A 21,843-nucleotide genomic window follows, 5' to 3' on the forward strand; every position below is an offset into this window, starting at 1 on the left:
GGATGCTCCCGTACTGTCACTTTATTATTGAAGGACTATCGGAAGCAAACACCTGTTTATGAGTAAATAAAGGGAACTAGTGTAAGATCTTCTTCACATATGTGTCCAATCTACTAGTTTCTAGTTTCCCAGAAGAGTTTTACTAGATTTGACCAAAAAGATGGGTTAGAAAACAGCTTTCTTCCCTTCTTATTACACATTGCTGTGAACAAATCACAGATGTTTATACAAGCGTAGTGGTCCCAACAGCAGCCTTTAGGTGTCAGTGTTGGGTCACGGAAAATAGCGAGCAGTCATTTGGTTGCTCTGCTCTTTCGTTCAGCTGTTTGTCACAGCACGATGCCCCACAGCTTCGTGGAATTAACTGCATCATTTGCATCATGGAGCTCTAATAAGTAATGCCCTCCTGGTCCTACACTGAGGCGTCGTGCCTACTTATAGATGTTTAACAAAGATTGCTTTCAACCACAAGCACATGCATGCAAACAGAGGGAAATACATACCATGTTTGTCCTGAGGTCATGTGATTTGTCACTTTAATTCCCTTCTGTAAGGTACATTACTACTCACAAAATGAAAGACCTTTCACGCACAGAGATGCAGTTGTTTTGGGGAAAACGTGCCTTGTGACTTTTGTCACGAGGCTGAGGCTCTGGCTTTGATTAACTCTCAGATGTAGTTGACTGACTCACAGATGTGCACCTATCCCCCTCCCACCCCCTCTCTTCTCTTTCCATTCAACAACGATCCTGTGCTGCTGTGCTGTCCATCCCGCTGAGCAGAAGGGGTACACACAGAGGAGCTGGACAATGACCTAGGTAGGATCTACTCTTATCTTTTACACCAGCCTGCTGCTACACACACAGATGACCCCACATTCACCATCCCGCCTTGGGTTTTCACACATCTGATTCATTGTTGAAATTCAAAATGTTTCATCTGAATTTAGAAATGGAGTCACAAATCTACATAATGGCATGCACAACAACTCCACCAATGGCTCATGCAGAGTCATTTGACAGTTGGTGAGAGATGACTATGATGACAATGACTCTAATTATCTAGAAATGGCTCATTATCTCACGCTGACAGATATTTGACCTCTACCTAGCCTACCCTCAGTATGAAGCTTTCATTTTTAACAAACACACACTGTGTGTGATCAGAAAACGTTGGTCTGAAAACACAACTGTCAACTTAGCCACATGCCAGCAGCACACTGGCACGTCGACAGACCCGTCATTTCATACATAAGAGACGAGGGCTGATCTGAGAAAGATTGTTATAATGATGATTTCCTAATGGGTGTCTGTCGGAGCCAGGCGGCAACAGGCTTTTTTTTCTGAGGCCCATCAGCACACTAACTAGCCTATCAGACCGAGCCGAGCGGCCACTTGTGCAGGATAAATGGTGTCTGGAGACTGTGCCCTTCATCGCTATGCACGAGTAATGAATGATGTCATTCCATTAGGGGAGCTGCATCATTAATGATTGTTAGTAGCCCTTTATGATGAACAGGTTTTGACCTGGAAGTACATTGAACTATAGGGACAAAAGTCTTGTCTTTTTCTTAGAATTTGGAATAACACCGATGTGCTGCATATTGTTATTGACAATAACTTGTTAGTCAAATTAGTAAATGTCACATGAAAGAGGTCACCCACTGAGAAATATCACAATAGATGGCGAAACGGCCACCTGCAGGACTTCAGTCTTGTTAGCGGCTCCCATAGATAAGCATCTTAAACAGCTGCCATGTTAGAACCATCAGATCAGCCCTCGACTGGATGAACACGTTCAATAATTATTGATCAGCGCAATCCAATACTGGTGGGCAAAGGAACGCAATTAACTTCAATTCTCCGAGGACGAGCAGACTCGAGTATTTTATGAAGGCACGGCACACACGTGCATAAATACTCGCACACAAAGAGCCTCTGTAGTACACGCTTACTCAAGAGAAATCAATCACAGCACAGTATCGGGAGAATGAGATGCAAACGGTTAAACATGTAATTCATCATGCTTGACTCCCCCTTGAATTCACAATATGTTCTGGAAGGTTGGATGTGGGAAGAGGGGCACAGTGTGAGAAGAAGACACTGCGTAATGAGTGACTGATTTCTCTCTCTTTGTCTTTCTCGTTTGTGTTTTCACTCACTGAAACGTATACGAAATTGTTGCGATGCTTGCAGCAAATGTCCTCTCTCCTCTCTGCTCTCTCTCTCTCTCTCTCACACACACACACACACACACACATTCACCCCACACACACAGGTGCTCCTCCAGGAGCGGAACGAGTGCAGTGTGAAATCAAGTGGGTGATTAAAAGTTTGCGCGAGGCGATGCGGGACCGCATTCCATTTCACTTTCCAGCTCAAAAATCTGAATGATAACTCGGCGTGCTCCCTTTGTAGGTTCACCTTGCATAACAACAGCAAACGCTGTAACCTTGCATTTCTTCTTTAGCTGCAGGTGCTTTTTTGTGTAAGCCGCATTTAGTGGATGTAGAAAATATGGCATTACAGTAACTCGAGCTGCTTGTAAGCATCAAATTAATGACTAATGATTGCAGATATGTCTCTAATGCAGTTTTACAAGTCATAGATACCTGGTTTTACAAACTGTAATCTATAGTATCATCTACATACAATTTTTAAAACTTTCACATCTGGCTTTTTTTTGCGTTGCATCTACTGCTGACTCCACTCCAGCCAAGTGCCCTCCTCATTAGAAAGCAGAGGGAGGCTCTCCAAGTTGGATGATTGTAATTACCATCTACTTGCACACAGGGCGAGGCTTAATTGGCTGCGTGTAATGATATGTAAAACTGATGCATCATAGGAGGGGATTATTGGACAATCGGTGTTTGTAGCCAATTAGAGGCCTCTGACATTATCTACGCGGAGGCAAGCCAATGATCAACGCCACTGTAATCAGATGGCTCTGTTGGAGATAACAGCATTACTGTAGAGATACAGCAAGATTGCACCATCGGGCAATTACACAGTGTTGAAGAGGGGCCCAGTTATATTCATATCTTTTCCTAATCAGCGTTGATTACGATGATTTTTCCCTTTTACTTTCTGTAAAAGTGTCTGCACATGCAAGCTAGAACCACTGTGTGTAAGCAGCCACTTCCAATGCCACCTCCTCAAAGGAAATAGGTTTTCAGTCAAGTCAAGGTTTAGCCTTAGTTGACGGAGGGTGATTTATGTAAGGACACACACTTTAGCAGACAAAGAGAGCACAGCCACACTGCCACTGTGTTTAGAAAAGGACAAGTATCGTTTCAAGGATATAGTCTTCAAAAACAATTAGAAATGTGCATCTTTGTTAGATTGTTAGAAAGAAAAAGTAATATGTCATTAAGTAAATAAAAAAATCATCCAATCATTTTCTCCCTTTTTCCTGTACATTGTCAGACTAAAGTCATTTCTAAGCATTTTTAGTGTGTGTGTTTTTGAACAATGGTTTCGAAGCCTGGATTAGTCCTAATCCTGCTCTCCCCGAGTGTCCCCTCTTTCTTTCTTTTCTTTATTTCCTTCCTTGCTCTTTTCTTCCCGTCCTCTCTCTGACCCCATCACCACTCCTTTCTCTCACCTCCTTTCATCTCTCCATCCCTCCATTTCATCCACCCATCCCTGCCTAAGAGGGTCTTGCTCTGCTCTTATCTGATGTGTGGAAATGTCAGCCGTGTGAGGGGACAAGGAGGGTGGTGGGAGGGGGGTCAGCCAGACAGCCTGTGAAGCTGAGTCACTCTGGCCCTGGAGACTGACTGACAGGCAGGCACAATGGAGAAGCAAAAGGTCTCTACTGGCCTCGCCTCTAATGGCTCAATGCATGGCCCGCAGCAACTTCACACTTTTCCTCTTTTCTTCTGTCTCTTACTCATTTCTTTCTCTTTTTTTCCCCTCTTTTTTAGAACTTCCACCAGGATGGGAGAAAATTGACGATCCGGTGTATGGGGTCTACTATGTTGAGTAAGTGACGTACAGTATGTAAAGGCACCCAGCACCACACAGGGGCACCCAGATGCAAATACACAGGTTGATGCTGCACATGAAGAAAAGAAGAAGAAGAAGAAAGAAGAATTTTTTCTTCTTGCACATGAATAGAAATGTTTGTGCATATTTATATCTTGACCTCACTGTAAATAGGAGCAGCCCTGCTGTTACAGCCAGATTTCACTGCAAGCTATTTTGGTCTTTTTGTGTACTGGAAAATGTAGGCCATTTTGTTTGTGTCATCATTTGGGAAAACATGCTGTGAATATGTGCATGTGCATATGTGTGTGCATCTCTAGTGTGAAGCCCCTGGGCCTCAGCATTAATACCAATATGTTTCATGCATTTTTTTATGTTGTTCAAAGCAGCACCTGGGGGCTCAAGGCTGTGGCATTTCAACCCCCTCCCCACTCCCTCTTTGTCTCTGCGATGGTTGTTTTATTCTAATATACGTTATTCAACATTCCTTTTATGTGTAGTACAATGTGGTTGCTTTCAGGTGTAATATCTTGGGGCTGGTAGGTTAGTGGGAAACCTCCCAGGGTTTGTGTGTGATGTGAAAGATGTTTCTCCTGTGAGATAAGTCATCATCAAAATAGGATTTATTTGATTTGTGGGCATGATTGTATCAGAGAGGAGTTCCTGTGTGAGTATTGATGGATGGATGTGTTTTGTGCCACTGTGTAATAATCAAAGCTTATCGCCATGTGTCCCCTCCCTCTCTTGACCCTATCTCTCTCTTCTATTACCTTATCCTCTCCTCTGTGTCTGTTTTCCCTCCCCGCTGCGCTTCACTTTCCTGCTGATATTTCCCTCTTGCCCTACCTCTTGTTTTCTATTCTTATTTTCTGTTCCGATTATTCATTCCTCACGTCCCTCATTTCTTATCACTCAACCTCCACCCACTTGTCCCTCCTGTCCGCCGTCCCAAAGTCATATCAACAGGAAGACCCAGTATGAGAATCCAATGTTGGAGGCTAAGAGGCGCAGGCAGCTGGAGCAGCAGCCTCAGCCCCAAAGCCAGCAGCCACCTGAAGGTGAGCGCTACATCCGAGGTTCGTTCACAAGCCCCCACCAAGGGCGTCATTTCCTTTCTTTCTATTCATGTGTGTGACTGAGTTGTGCGCATATGTCTCTGTATGTGTGTGAGAGATTGTGTCTTTATAGCAACTACTGCTACAGTGTTTCTTGATGTTGCCTGCTACGGCCTTATGATTTGCTAAGTGCCCTTCCATAAAGGCATAACTATTATTTGCGGCTGTACCATGCAGCCTTTTTTTAAGTTCATTTCTGTTTTTCTGTGTCGCTAACGGACACTTGTTGTCGGTAATAACTTGAAAGCTTTTTTTGTCTTGGGTGAAGTCAGGTAAGTTTGTCTTCAAGTGGTCTGCCTGCTAAAGAAAGCATCTTTCCTAATGTGTGTCACTTAATATAGCACTAAGTGCTACCAGTAATAATAGTGACAATTTTGCTCGCACAGCTGCCAAAACACTTCAAATTAGTGTCCTCATACTTCCTGTCTTAAACCTCATGCGTTCACAGGACCCCCTACATAGAGATTCAATGCAGACCGGTCCACATGGGAACTCCTGTCGCGCTCTACCTTCTGCTTAGTCAGCAGAAATCATTCAATTCCACTCGATTACCTGCGGCTTTCCCCCTCGTCTGAAGGTGTCAAACGCAATACCTTCATGCAGAGTTTTTACCCAAGTTTCTTTTCACTTCAGCATTGATTCTATCTCACTGTTAAGAATATCAATGAAGGTTGTAGTCTGATTGTTGCCGTGATGCCGTAACAAGGTGATTAATCAAAGACGATAACCCTTATGAGGAAATGGGTCACTCTATTTGCACACACCTCCATTTGTATTCATTATGGATATGTCAAACAGTGTTATGAAGTGCATGAAGTTTGTGCAATCTGTTATCTGAAACTGTAATGCAGGTTTAACATTATGTACTTCCACCTGTTGCTCTGTTGGAAGGTTTTTTGCAGACACCTTTCCAGGAAATGTATCATTTTCACAGAGAAGTCTCAGAACTATTCTTGTACAAGTTTCTCTGGCATCATAGAAAGAAAATAATAGTTTTCCCCAAACGTAGTAGTAGTAGTAGTTAGTAGTAGTAGTTAGTAGTTAGTAGTAGTAGTAGTAGTAGTAGTAGTAGTAGTAAATACAGTAGGACATGTCGTCCCAGAGCCTTTAGCCCCAGTTTCTTCCATAAGTAGGGCAGCTGTGCACCTGTCTTGACCCCATCTAGAGAACATGTGACTCTTGCTGTTGCAGAATGGATCGAGGACGCAGCATTGGCAGGGGCCCCTCTGGCCAACTATGCTGCCAACCACCAGGAGACCTACAGGGACCCTCAGACAGGACCTCCAGTGCCCAACGCAGTGGGACAAAAACGTAAGTTCCCATCTCTATAAACAGGTCTACTAATTATGTATTTACATTTATTTCCCAGCTCTTTTTATTTCCATCGGTTATATTCAAATGAATGTGGCGTAATTATCTCACATATTCAGACAATTGTTTTGTTGATTAAAAATGGACTTAATGGCATTCCAAAGTCAACCCTTGGTGCTTTACGGCCGTGTTTTAGTTTTCATGATGGAGGAGCTGTTGTGGATTGACACTATAAAGCTTCTCTCTGTATACATTTCATCATATGTTCTTAATGAGTAGGATATAATTCTATCATCTGGTATGTACAGTACGCTGCATTTTCCAAGCGAGCACTCGAGGCGGTGTTTGTATTTTCTTAACCGAATATGACATTTCTAAGTGCAGTTTTATTTTATATCTATTCTCCCTCTGTGTTCACTGTGGCCTCATGTTGCTTCTCATGGCCCCTCTGTTATGTTGTTCCTTTTTCTGGATTAAATAATGGGCATTTTTCACCCACCATTTAGCAATACACACACCTACAGAAGCAGTGTCTAGCCGTTACTGTGTGTTTCCTTCTACCGGTTGCCAGCTCCCTTTATACCAGCCTCCCACTAGCAGCTTGTCTAATTAGCCCTGCCATGGCAGAGAATTAACTGCCTCACCCCGTCTCTCCTTCTTTCTCTCCCTTGTTGCTCTGTGGGACGTCTTTTGCTTTTCCCTCATCAGTCTCTTTATGTTATAGCTCCCATTCGCAGTCTGGCTGGCTCCAACCCCTCTCTGCTTTGGTTCAATTGTTGGCTCTGTCCATCTTTCTATCTCACTCTGTCCGTCTCTACTCTGTGCCTTCCTAGACCTTGACATTCCTCTAGATAAAGGCGTCATTTGAAATCTCTTTATCCATCTCCCTGCTTTTATATTTCTCCTGCTTCCTCCTCTGTTTTTACACCTCTGGATCTCTCGTGGATAAAGTCGCCATCTTTGTTCACTGTTTTGTTACATTCCTCCTGTTCGGAAAAAATGCTATTCAAAGGCATTGTACACACAGACAGACATGATGCATAAGAACACTGGCTCCAAGGGTAATGCATTTTTTATTGAATGCATAAACTGTGGCACTAACCTAATGTGGTGCTGCTGGTCACTAAGCACACATTCCTCTGTGATCCCGTCTCTGCACTGTACACTCACTTTTATTCTTTCCTTCGCCTCTGACAACATCTCCAGAGTCATTTGTTTGAAGTCATTTTTTGTTGTATGTGGCATACATCGTGCCCATTAATAGACGTTTAGAGCTCAGCCGGTCCTGTTGTTGCCCGTTCCTCACATTCTCAACCTCATTCTCATGAATATCTCACTCAAGCTTTTGATTTAGACTGATTTCATCTCATATCGTTCTTCATTTTTCCGTTAATGCCAGATAATGAGGTAAAAGGATGACTGAGTAATTGGCTTCAGATTGTTCCCATGACTTAAGCTGTGAAATGTGTTTCATGGATATCTCTGTTAATTAATCACAACCAATGAAATTGAATGATTGAAATATCTTGTTGACAAAAGCCATTTATCGAGGCAGAACCTCATATAAATGCTTGTCATGTGACCTTGATGCATCAAGGATGACACTGACATTTGATTTCATTACTCAAAAGTTTGGTGCCTCAAAACCACCATTGAAAGCTCAAACCGCACTGCACACAAGGAAACCAAGGAGCTGACAGTATATATATTTATTTATTTTCAAGACAGTCTTTTGAGGGTAGCACTGGCTAATAACTAGAGGAGGTGGCACCAGGAAGGTGGTTTACATGATTGGGTATTACCCCTATTCTCTACCAAATGCAACCTCACGTGTCTTTCGGATTCCCTTTTAACCTAATTAATCTATGTACTCTAATCCGTTTAGATTTATGTTCTTAGAACACAGTTCAAGCATTTTTGGTGATTTGGAAGCAGAACCCAAAGCTGCTTAATCCAGTTTAGGGTTATTACATCGGTGTATCAGTAATATCTAAATGTAATCATTGTGTGATCAGGAGGAAAACCGTTCTTTACCCGGAACCGATCGGAGCTGAATGGGACTTTCATCAATACCAAGCTGAAAAAGAGTCGTCGGGGTTTCGGTTTCACAGTTGTGGGAGGCGACGAGCCGGACGAGTTCCTGCAGATCAAGAGCCTAGTCCTAGATGGACCGGCTGCCCTTGATGGCAAAATGGAGACAGGTTGGTGCACTAAATCTATTAAGTTTTAGAATAGGGCTGCAACTACCGATTATTTTCATTATCAATTAATCTGCCGATAATTTTCTCGATTAAATTCAAGGTGATGTCTATAAATGTAGGAAATAAAAACATAATTTTCTTCCATTTTTGCATAAAAGATTACTTTGAATGTTGAGCAAGTATAAGTAAGGAAGATAAACTTTGGTATTAAATAATAGAGCTTTGCTAACTGAATTCCTTACATACAAAATCAAACTTCTCCATCTTTTCGACCTCTAAGGTGATGTGATCGTGAACGTCAACGATATATGTGTGCTCGGCTACACCCATGCCCAAGTTGTGAAGATCTTCCAGTCCATCCCAATTGGCTCCATGGTCAACTTAGAGTTGTGCCGCGGTTACCCGCTGCCCTTCGACCCCGATGACCCCAACACTAGCCTGGTTACCTCAGTGGCCATTCTTGACAACAAAGAGCCCATCATTGTCAACGGTCAGGAGGCCTCCAGCTACAATTCGCCTTCTAGCCACGGCAGTCAGAACAACAACAACGGCTCCACCAACGGAGGGGGGCCACACAACGGCCTCCCCCGGCCTTACAGCCCCTCGGCGGAGATGGCCTCCGATTCCTCTTCCCATCACGGCTACCCCAACGACGTGGTTACCCTAGCCTCGTCCATCGCGACACAACCAGAGCTCATCACTGTACACATGGAGAAAGGAGACAAGGCTTCGGCTTCACCATCGCCGACAGTCCCGGAGGCGGAGGGCAGAGAGTGAAGCAGATCGTGGACTACCCGCGCTGTCGTGGCCTCAAGGAGGGCGACATCATCGTGGAGGTGAACAAGAGAAACGTGCAGAGCATGTCTCACAACCAGGTGGTCGACATGCTCAGCAAGTGTCCCAAAGGCAGCGAGGTCTCCATGCTGGTACAGAGAGGTGAGTGGTGGCTGATCCCTCATTGTGCATGCTTATTGTCTCCGGGAATATTATAACTGAAGAGAGCAGATGAAGATGAGGAAGATGGAGGGAACAGGCGTTGAATTACACGGCGGCTTCTGATTTATGTGCCCATATGCTAAAGTACACAACAAACGTTTCCCATGAATCTGCTCAATGCTGTTGGCACTTACAGGCTGTTCCGGCTCACAGAGAGCTCTTTCATTGACACACATATTTATTTATTCATGTAAATAGAGGTTGGAAGCAGAGAAGGCAAGATATAGGGATACTCTTTATGATATGGAAGGAGGAAAAGAGAGTTGAAGCAACATTTTAAGGACGTGGCTGAAAGGGAAGTAGAAAAGAGAGTGAGGTGTTTTCACTGAATAACATTGACAGTCAGAACATCAGAGCTGTCTTGAAATGGAAAGTTAAAAAGCAAGATGAATGAACAATGATAAGAAGGGTAAACACGGGAGACAGAGGTTTTCACTCATGTCTCATCCACACTCTCTACCCCGGTTCATCTGCTGTCTGCTGTTTGTTGGTCGACAAACACATCTATAATAATAATAATAATAATAATAATACATTTTATTTATAAGAGCACTTTTCATTTGCATAAACAAAACTCAAAGTGCTAACAAAACTCAAAGTGCTAAGTGCATCTAGTGTATTTTAGACTTATAGTGCACTCCCATGTTAAAGCGAGTCACTTTTAAAGATGCCACTGATTGTGCTGGCATGCATTTCATCCCCCCACCTGGCTCTCTTGACTTGGTATGAGCTGTTATTTTACTGTTAACATACATTTTCAGCGTAAGTTGGTAAATGTCAATGCTGCCAAATCAGTGCACCTACATCTGAATGCTTTGATTCGACGTGAGCCATCCAACTTTTGTCGTAGTTTCTGATCACACAGAAGCTCTAAATGGAAACAAAGCCGCTGTGAATGGAGGATAAAAATGTAATGATTGAATTTTGGTATTTTCCCTCCAATCCCCCTCAGACTCGCAGAGCTCTAAACTCACTGTGTGATACAAGTAATTGGACTATTTTCTCTGTCAGACTGTCCATAGCTTTCTTTGGGGCTTATTAATTCAAGTAACTAAAAGGTTTTTTTGTATGTGTGTGTGTGTGTGTGTGTGTGTGTGTGTGTGTGTGTGTGTGTGTGTGTGTGTGTGTGTGTGTGTGTGTGTGTGTGTGTGTGTGTGTGCACACGCGCAGTTTATCTCCTCTGTAGGGTTATGTGCTCAGAACTGCCGAGCGAATTTGGTCAGATGAATGAAGGTCAAGGTTGAGTCCCCGTCTTTGTCTCTGTGTGTCTCTCCACACATGCGACTCCGTCTCAATTTGTATCTCCGTCTTTTTCTCCATGTTGTCACACTCTCTCTTTGTCTCGCCCCTTGACAAACGGCCACAATGCAAACAGACCAAACCGTTCCTCTCGTCCCTCAATGGCTTTTGCTAATGAAAAGCATTACTTCATCGTGCTAATGTACAAGTCCATCAAGTGATACAGCCTCATCATGGGCAGGGGCTTAATGGGCTGTCAATAAAACAGAAGGCAGTTTAGCTTTGCTTGTGTAAATGCTTTGACTCAGATATGACAGTGACAGAATGAATGGCACTGAGCTAAAAGACAAAGGTATGGATGATGATAATGCATATGAAGCATTGTATTTGAACCAGCATTCCTGAATGTCTTTTATGGTTGTTTTTATTCTACTTAGGGTTTGGTACGAAGGATTCCTGTCAGCAGAGAAACACAGGAAACAAATATGACACTACTATATAGTGTCAGAACATGCCCTTCTGCTACTTCATGCAGATTAATAATAGAACTAAAGTCTGCTTACTGCACTTCTCCCATTCGCACATTTAAGTACCAAGTGCAGGCTACTGTATGTTTACTTTCTAAAGAGCCTAATGCCTCTAACATCACAACAAATCCAGTCATTTGTGAGCCAAATTACAGATTGGGCTAGTGCAGTGTGTCAACTTTTTTATATTTTCTATTTGTCCCGCACTATGGCTGAGTATCAAACCTCCATATTTTTTTTTGGTACCAATGGAAAACATGTCCGTAGACCTATACGTATCAAAAACTGTTAAGACCTCAAACCTGCCATTGAATACTTATTCACATTCATACTGGCATTTAAAACAAAAACAAAAAAACTACCAGAGTTCTATAACACTGATACATTTTTGAATAATACTCAGCCCCATCAAGCATCTCCATATAGATGTGAATGTTGTGCATGTGTCAGAATTCCTTCTATATGTTGTAGATGTAGTATAAACAATCACAATTATATTTTAAATAGAGCTGTGACTAATTATTGTTTATACTATTGATTCATCATTTTCTTCGTTGGATCTATTCATTGCTTTGTCTGTAAAATGTAAAGAAATGCCCTTCGCCATTTCTCAAAGTCAAAGATGACATCTTAAAATGTTGTTTGTTTTATCCAACCAATATTCAGTTTCCAATACAACACAGGCACAAAGCAGCAAAGTATCACTTGTATCACATGTGAGAAGCTGGGACCAGACAGTAATAGGTATTTCTGCTTGATACATGACTTAAACAACTAATGTATCATCAAAATTGTAGGAAATACTCAAATAGTTGATTAATCTACTCATTTTTGCAGCACTATCTTTACCTGGATCTGATGTAATGTATACAGTGTATACAGTATATGCAAATAGAAATCCTTTAGATATAGCATATGTGGTCACAGATAAATGAAATCAGAATGCTTTAGTGAATAACTTGGTTAAAGAAAAAGATACCTTTGCACCATCAAAGCGTCCTGGACATGACGCGCTGAGCGTATCGCTTTGTTTTTCTTCTTCCAGCTGAATTCCCACACATTCCCTGTCCTTCAGATTTTTCCATGTTGAATGATGAATCTGTTTACATCACACATTTTGTTTGTCAAACCGCACCCCACACTGCATCATTCACATGTCACACATATCAGACATACTGTATATACACACAGTCGCTCATGAGAACATAAACCAAGGTTCTGGATACAGCGCCTTAATTACTCTGCAGCTCTTACTCTCCTCGATCCTTTCTCACTCCGGCTCGCTCCACCAGTAGCAGCGAGGCACACTGGGCTCTAATTGGGGTCCTGATGTCAGCTTTGCTTATCATACACATACATCTTTTTCTCTCGTGTGCTCTTTTATTCTCGCTCTCCCTCCATCTATCAAGAGTCTTCTTCTCTGAGCAAACACCACTTGTGCTTAAAAACACACACAAAAACACACTGGGCGTCAGTCTCAAACGCAAACAGCCGTGCATCCTATTATGGATTTGAGGCAGAACGAGCCTGGTACAGTCTTAATTGGGAAGATCCACCCCTCCTCCAACCCTCCATCCCCCCTTTTCTGTTTCCATTCCCCCACTGTCGGTATTTAGATTCACACCCGCTCGCCCACATGATGATGGGAGCCAATCCCTGTGGAAAGATACACACTCGTTAACACAGCCTTGCGCAACAGTGTGCCCCTCACCCCTCTCACACTGTCTTTCTCACCGTGCATGAGCATCTGCGCAGGTCAGTATGAGAATGTGAGCATGTGTTTTTATGCCACACCAACCACAGTGTTCTGAATGTGGGGGGAAGAAACCGCGATTCATAGATCTCAAAACCTGGTGATGATGTGAATCTCATTTGAGGGTTTTAGCTTTCATCTTCTCCGTCTGAGAAAGCTACAGTAGCTCTGAATTATCTTTTTTTAGACCTTTTTGGTCCAATTAAAAAAATAGAGAAGAACCACCCACAGGTCAGAATGTGATGTTGTTGTTGAACGTTATGAGACTTGACAGGGTTTCATAGGTTATACACACAAGCCACAGAGGTTTTATAGACATTTTTTGCCGAGATATACTGCACACAGGCATGATTTATTACTTCAATCAGGTCTGTGTTTTGTGATACATTGTTCTTTTATTTGTCTAATTACACTGCTCTAATGGGCTCATTTTCCCCTGCCTGTCTTCTCCTGCCCTCGCTGATGTGCTGACATAATTCATTGTGGCCCCTAATGTCTTCCCGCAGCACAGACATTCATTTCCTCTCCCCTATTCCCTTTAAAAAGGTGTAAATGTTACATGGTCTGTAGGGACGCATACACCTGCTGCTGTACAGCCTTTTGTCAGCGAAAACCTGTTTGCGTGTCGAAATCCTGAAACGCAGTCTCTCAGTAGCCCAGCAGCTCATGTCATTAGTCAGCTGTAGAAAAATGAAGCCCATTTGTCTTAGCATGGATGCAGAATCTTTTCTTTTCTTACTTTTCTATTCTTTACCTGTATGTAAGGCCTGGCAGGTGCTGCAATGAATACAAAGGTAAATTGCGCTTGGTTGCAGCAACGGCTTGTAGCCATGTACAGGAAATAAGACGGCTGCAGTGGGTGAAGAGAGCGGTGGATGGAAGGATGTCAGAGCTTCAGAGAGATGATGAAAGAGCAGCACAGAAACTCCCATGATGCTCTGCTACCCTCTCTATCTCTCCCCCCACTTCATGACTCATCAATCAACAGTGACACATTAGTCCCCGCTGGGCAATCATGCCTTGCACTCCTCTTCTCTCAGAATGAGAGATGGACCTTTCCTCTCCTCCCATGTAGCCAGCGGACAGACAAATGGCAGGTTGAGGGAATAACACATGCAAGAGGTCAGTGTATTTGATGAACCCCTCCACTCCATCTCCTTTTTAATAAATGGGAATCTAGATACCCAAACAAATGTCAGAGACAGAGATTATCTGAATGGCTACATGGAAAGCTCTTGAGAGCCATTAACCTAAAAAGCATCCATAGTGTTAAAGCACAAGAGTGTGTATTTCCTCTTGTTTATGTTTCCTTGCCTCCTCGCATTGCCTTTAAGTGCAGTTTGAAAGAGATTTATTGTGCCCTTGAAGACAGACTGTGGGTTGAAATGTGTCTTTTCCTTTGTCTGTTTGTGGACGTGCGGCTTCAAGAGGGTGAAAACAACAAGTGGATCACTGCCACTAGATATCCTTTGTTGACATAATGTTGGGCAAGTGAGCAGACAGCTTATAAATGCCTCCTGTCAAAAAGCACTTCACAGAGCAGTGTTCTGTGAGGACACACACTGATAGGCACACTATTACGTGAACTTACATAACCCACATAAACAAACTTGCAGTGACCGGCAGGCACAGACATGAGGCCCGTATAATGTGGACAGTCTAGTACACACCCATTAGGAAGAGATAAATGTCGATGATGGGTCCCTGCTCAGACCAAAGTCAGGAAATCAATTCTCTGTATGGGCAGGAAGCATTGTATTTTTGCCCACTTCGCATTAAATATTCTGCTGACTGCACACTCCAATGGCACCATTATGAACAGCATTGCAGTCCTCAAAAGCAATGATGGCCCGCGATTCACCGGCGATTAATTTTTGGCTTGCCGAAGCCTTGTGCCTGTGAATCACTGCTTGTGGCACGAGGACAAGGTGAAGCGCTCCCTCCCTCGACCCCCACCAATCTCCCATGCCTTCACACCTCCATAGCTATTGGGCGAGTTGTAATTCGGTGACCAGCTACTGTCGCCACGGTGACAGATGGATCTGCCTGTTGGAAGCCATCATTCCTATCTGAGATCTACCAACACACACTTGCTCATTGTGGACAGACAACATAATCTGCTTAATAATGGCTTCCATTTAGCGACTGCTGTGCTGCCAAGTTTTTGCAACAGTTCCTATCTGTTGAAGGGAACTGTACATTACCTGGACCCAGTTCTGCTCCATGCAATTTATCTATCTCGCTTCATTGGGAGCAAAACTCTTTTTGTCAATGCTTTCATAGTTGCATTTTTTCCACCACCTTTTCTAAAAGATTTCATCGTACATTGTCGTCATGCACCCAAACTCAGTTTTTCCTCAGGCAGTGAAACAAGACGGTTATTCTGTCAAGATCAGTACATTTTTTTAGAAATCCCATCCTCAAATATACTGGATACTTTATTATTTTTGGCTTCATTGGAATTCACAATAATCATTAATCATCAAAACTACATATCATACAAATGTATTGCCCCGTAGGTTGAGCAGTCCTCAATTACTCACTGTTAAGAATAGATTTTCTGCCACAAATTTTAAGATTTAGTAAGCAGAACAAAATGAGCTGGGGGGGCCCACAGCGGTCCTGGTCTATTATTTGAGAGCCGCAGGCGCTGAGGATTTATTCGGCACTCTCTCACTGTCAGTGAGCCGAGGCCATCCGAGATCGCCCACCTGTCCAAAACAGCTCTTTCTTCCCTCTTGTATGTAATTAGTACTGGAGGTTGGCCCTAACACCCACAATACCTTTTGATCTGGGAGCTTCAAACACACTGTGGTGTTTTACGCACACACACACACACACACACACACACACACACACACACACACACAGAAACCCACATAGAACTGCTTCTGCCTACAAGTGTAGTGCTGACTTGCACACAGTTTTGTCCTCCTTCATTTCATGGCATCAAGGCCTCACAGTTAAGATGAGCTTTATATCTTTAAATTAATATCTCATTTACTAATATTGCTTTTCCAGTAAAACATATAGATTCCACAGTCAAATTACAAGAAGTACAGTGCATTGCGAAGACCTGAATCGACCTGTGTCAGATTCTGTTTATTTCTTCCTCGGGCGTGTCCGTTTTGTGTATCAGTGTGTCTAATGGAAAATCCAGGAGAGCGACGAGCTGAGAGACGTTGATGGACAGCAGCAGCAGTCGTGGATAGATGAAGGATAATCAAACGGCAGCCTGACACTTTGACTGACAGCATGCTTAGCCTAGAGAGAATCACTCGGGATTGACTGTGTGCATCTGCGTCTGATTTAGGGGATTGCTATGTGCTCCTGAATGAATGATTCCTAATGATTTGAAAAAAGGAGATGATGGGAAGGAGGATAGTGTAGGAGAGGAAGGAGAAAAGAAATGAAAATCTGCAGACGCAACACAGTTGGTGCTGTCATTTGTGAATGAACCCAGATGTCTGAGAGTTAAAGGTGTGTGTGTGTGTGTGTGTGTGTGTGTGTGTGTGTGTGAGAGTGTGTGTGTGTGTTCGATTTTATCCTTTTCAGTCAAGGATTGACATGTGTCATGCCATGTGTTACACACCCCAGCTTTATGTCAGAGGTGTATGTGAGTGCTACTTCACTCATTGTGGATTTTGGATATTATAGAGGTAAATACACTCCACGAGTGCTTTTTCCCCTTTTTTGTTTCATCCATTCCTTCTCCCCTTCTCATTTCCATAACTTCACACAACTGTGTATTTCATGCAGAGTTGAGGGAGGGGGAGAGGGCAGTGATGTGCTTAAGGAGCAAATTTCCACGGCTAGATCCCGGCTGTGTTAGCGTTTTAGTCATTCGTCAGTCTTTCTTTGTGTGCTTCTCTGCGATAATGATGTTTCTGCGATGATATTTCTGGTCACTGCTCACTCAAGCAGAAACCCGTCTGTCATACCTTAAACACACTCCGCTTCATGCCCGTTTGTTGTGTGTGTGTGTGTGTGTGCAGTGCGTGGATATTTACCAGCATGTGGGAGGGGGAGGGAGGAAGGGGGAGGGAGGGTAGGTGATGATGCTGAGGGAAGAAAAGGGAGGGAGGAGAGTGTGCAGTGAGGTGTAAGAGAGAGAGAGAAAGAGAGAGAGAGAGAGAGAAAGGGAAAAAAAGGAAAAAGCAGCAGGAAAGGGAGAGACCGGGAGGACGCTGCAACTGCCTATAGATGCTGGAGCCTTCGACAGCGGAGCGCTGCGCTCAGCGGACACAGGAAGATGGTCTCAGTAAGAGGGGAACTGACGGTTGCCTATAATTTAATGTTCAGTATCTTGGACTCCTTCTCCATGGGTAATGCTACGGACAGGATCTCCAGAGCACTGCTCACTCTTCTCTCTACTCCTCTCTCTTTATTCTCTGTCTCAGTTGCTCTCCAGGATTCTGTCCTTTCCTCTTAAACTCTCACTTTCCTCCCTCAAACACATACTCACTCACATGCGTGCCCGCCGTCGGGTAGCCAGGCTCTAGCGAGCGCTGGGTTAGCCCTTGGGGCTGGCCCCACTCTTCCGCTGCACCAGTCAAGCCAAACGCTGGCCGTGGCAGTGATGCAGATAGAACGCGCTGCCTGCCCCCACCTCCTCTCCCCTCCCTTTCCTCCTGTAACGCCAGCCGTGGATGTGCGAGCAAAGGAACCAAGCAGGGAAAGAGAGGAGAGGAGGGAGAAGGAGAGGAGGGCTAGATGAGCACTGTTGTGACATTGTTTTGGAGTCTGCGTTATCTGTTTTCCTTTTTGTTGCATTCTGTTTTTTTCTGAACATGGACGATATACTAAAACTACATTGGTAACATTCTCCCTTTTTTCTTTTTCCCCTTTCTGTGCGGTTTCACAGGGGTGGCACCTGCAAAGAAGAGCCCGAAACTGGTAAGTAGTTTTTTTCTTCTTCTATACATTTCTCTTCTCCCATCCTCCCTTCACTGTCCTGCGCTCCATCTACAAGGTGTATCTGTCAGAAGGAGATTTTGCTCACTCTCACCACCTTTCCTCTCTAACCTCCTCTCTAACGCTCTCTGTAAGGTGTAACTTGTGTTGCCGTTGTGGGTCTGTTTGTAGTCTGTTCGGGTTGCTGTGCTCTGCGGGGGTGGATCCCTGTAGCTTCACATCAGTGCCCCCCTCCTCTGAGGCGGGGGCTTTGGACGAGGGGCTTTGATGCACAGCGTGAGCTGGGTTGCTAACACGCTGATGATCGCATCGCGCGGGGTGCTAAGCTTGCAGTGTGAGAGTTGAATGTAGGATCACAGCTGAGAGTCGGTCTCATCCTGTGACATCTGCTGCATTAATGGAGACGCTGTCGATCTGACTGAACCTGTGTTTGTCAATTTTGTTTTGCAGGATGGTTTGGAGCTGGCTCCTCCATACAGAGATTACACTAGGATGGTATGTGATGTCGTTTAGCTAGGCTGAAAGTTTTGGGAAATGAGGTGGGGTGTTGTTGGTGCTGGGTCTGTCATATGTTAGATGAGTATGGTGATGGTATAGCATTGTTATAGCAGATAATAGAGGTGATAAGTTCAGGATGATAATGCATGATGTTTCAACATAATGTTCGGTTGAATTTTGTTGTTTGTGTACGATAAACCTACACTAAAGATGACCGCTAATGTTGTGCATCAACTCACTGAAAGTGTGGGCTGCTGGAGGATTTGTTTTCACAGCCCCAACCCCCAACCCCCCCCCCCCCCTTCCCATCTTCTGTCTCCTTGATAAGTTATTGGAGCAGCAGAAACCAATGTATTAGACCAGTCCCGCAGCACAGAGCGAGAGCACAATGACTGCAGAAGGTCAAATCTAATAGATCCATCAAGAACAGGAGATTTGTTTTCATTTGACAGGGGGATAGGGTTTGGACTTTGTGTACACCAAACTGAGGGAGAAACACACAAACTAATGCTGCATTGCTAATGGAGTTGTGTTTGATGGAATGAAAGTGACCAACAAATCAGGATCAGTCCTGAGGTCTGACTTTTGCACCAAACATGGCCTAAATTTGTGACTAATTATATGAATCTATTGATTTTTACTTCACCGCACAACCCAGTAAGTTTACACTCATAACACTCGTAGCATTAAAGCTGGATCCACAGCTCTTGACTTAATATTTGCTAAAACGTCAAGCTAACAAGGTTGATGAATATATACATGAATTGCAGAGGTGTGTGATGCTGATTCAGGGAGTAATAAGTCTGAATGTATTGAAGACATGGCTGCACTTTGAAGGCCAAACACTTTGATATTTGAAAACAGATGAGTCCCTTTCCTGGTGTATTTTTGTCGACCAAATCCGAAGTACTGGGAGGTGACATGATGCGAAAGAGACTGAACTGCTGTCATTTTCTCTTATCGTCTTAAAATATCTCCCTTTCTTTCTCACGCTCCGTCTGTAACCCTCTCCCTTCGCTGGTTTCTTCTTGAAAATCTGCAGAGTAGTGGTGAGGAGGGGACTGTATAGAAAGATATAGTGTGACACGGGTCATGGAAGGAAGTTGTACTTGAGCTCAGGATTGTATGTGCTTTACTTTGTACAAGCAGCGCTTCCTTCAAATCCTCCAGCAGGTGCTTAAGTGCCCATGTTATTGAGGGGCCAGTTGCAATTTATGAGGAGTTTTACATTCTGGCTTCACCAGTAAAATCCTGTCTTTGTTTCAAACACCACACACATGCTTTATTCACTGTGAATATCTCTCCATATGCAGCAGAGGATGCAGTTCATTGCTAATACATTCCACTCTGTAAAACAAAAGGAATAGGCAATGTACCCTCGTAAGTTGAGCTACAGTTGTTTCTCCCACAGCTGAATGGCTTAATCATGAGAAACCATTGTGGTCCTTTTTTCTCCCTTTTGTCTGCTAAAATAATTGTCTGAATAAAGCAGATTGATTATTCTTCATGTTGATACGATAGCAACACAACAATGGTTGACATTATACACCGTTTGGTTCTGCTCCCTTTTACCCCAAGGAGCAGCAATCTTTAATCTTTTTGATCTCTAATCCAAAATGCTTCTGTCTTCTAATCTTCATCCCACTGATTCTCCTTTCAACAGATTGTCTTCCCCCTGCTGAGCATGCAATAACCTTTTTATTGTTCCTGTTTCAATTGGCAAATGATATGGATCTGCTTCTCCAACAGCAATTGTCAAGAAAAGACAGTCAGAACAGCTCCCAGCATAGCGTTTCCAGCCACCGGAGCATCCACACAGACTCGCCCGTGCACCCGTCCCTGGCGGCCCCTCTCAACGAGAGCATCGCCCCCCCTCCCCCCTCTCAGCCCCTACCGGGCCTGCCGCCCCAGGATTCCCCAGCAGACGGGACCATCCAAAGAAAACCGGACCCCTTTAAGATCTGGGCCCAGTCCAGGAGCATGTATGAAAGTAGGCGTAAGTAGATACGTTTTTGGTGGCAGTTGGATGAGGGTTGCATGGGGCTGTTGGCTCAGTGGAGACCCTTGGTGTGTTTAAAATGGTACTGCACGTTTTGGAGCAAAATCTGGGATAAGAGATAAGTCTTGTGCATGTAAGTAACTGGTTTATATTCACATATATTCACTAACATTCACGTATTGTGCTAAGCCAAGCTTAATCGCCTGCTGGCTTTAGCTTAATATTTAACAAACAGACACAAGATGGATATCAATCTTCTCATCTAACTCACAGCAAGAAAGTGAATAAATGTATTTCCCCAAATGAGTTATTCCTTTTTAAAGCAGTTCTTCAAAGCCTCAAAGTTGGCATTGATTTCCGACCAGCGATAGAAGCAGTCGTCTTCCGCACGTTCTTTGTCCAGCCATTTGAAAGCTACTACTAAAGGTGCCATTGAGGTCCAATTGTCGATACTGAAACCATTTTACACTAGACTTCCCTTAAGAGACACATGGGCGTATAATTAGCAACAGTTATGGAGTGGATGTCAGTGGATTGCATACCCCCCTCCTCTTTGTCTAGCCTTGCCAAAGCAAAGGGATAGGTCCAATTAAAAAGAATAACCCTCAGATCCACTGTCGAGTTAAAAAAAATAAAAAAAACAAGAGAGGAAGAGAACAAGCCGGAGTCTGCAAGGGCAGAGAACATCTAATCACTTTCTCAGGCACCACTTGTCAAGGATTTTCGTTATTTAGATGCCTATGAAGAGGAACGTAAAGAGAAGGGCTGAGCGTGGGCTCAAAATGCAGACAGAGGACAATAGTGTTTAAAAAGGAAATGAAGAATAAGGAGGGGGAGTAGAAGAAACCAAGACAAAGGGGAAGATTATTTTTGCATATACCTGTCCTAAGGTGATGGAGTCTCAACGGGGGTTTTCTAAATTGCCTGAGCCAGTTTGCTCAGTGCAAATGAGAGGAGCACAAAGATAACGAAGAGGGAAACAACAGAAATATAGAAATGGGAAGTGACAGAGAGAGGTCAAGTTTTGAGAGATCAAGGGATTTTCAGGTATAAAAAAGTAAAGAGGAGCAGAGAGAATGACAGGGAGGACAGCTGACCTGTACCAGCAGGTGCAAATCCTTCGCTTCCAAACGCTGCATTGAGCTCTCATCCTAAAATCCTGCTGGGTGCACCCCATTGGGCTCAGGCCTCGGCTACGGCAGAGACATTTCTCTATGCCACATTTGCTGTAATGAAAAGTTCTGCAGAGATCAAGGTCTTTAAACAGACCATGTGGTGAACGATTTCCAAAAACTTGCACTAAA

At 43.6% G+C, this 21,843-nt stretch overlaps 1 protein-coding gene across 1 annotated transcript in view; it reads left to right on the plus strand.

Annotated features, from left to right (window-relative positions):
- magi1b (membrane associated guanylate kinase, WW and PDZ domain containing 1b) overlaps nt 1-21,843 on the plus strand; it is a 135,017-nt gene that overhangs the window by 93,584 nt on the left and 19,590 nt on the right. Inside the window, 9 exon segments of the mRNA XM_029430826.1 lie at nt 783-818; nt 3,926-3,983; nt 4,941-5,062; nt 6,293-6,412; nt 8,428-8,613; nt 8,894-9,331; nt 9,334-9,549; nt 17,993-18,024; nt 20,290-20,536. Coding sequence (XP_029286686.1) covers nt 783-818; nt 3,926-3,983; nt 4,941-5,062; nt 6,293-6,412; nt 8,428-8,613; nt 8,894-9,331; nt 9,334-9,549; nt 17,993-18,024; nt 20,290-20,536 — 1,455 coding nt within the window.

Source organism: Cottoperca gobio, chromosome 5, assembly GCF_900634415.1.
Source record: "Cottoperca gobio chromosome 5, fCotGob3.1, whole genome shotgun sequence".
Lineage (NCBI taxonomy): Eukaryota > Metazoa > Chordata > Actinopteri > Perciformes > Bovichtidae > Cottoperca > Cottoperca gobio.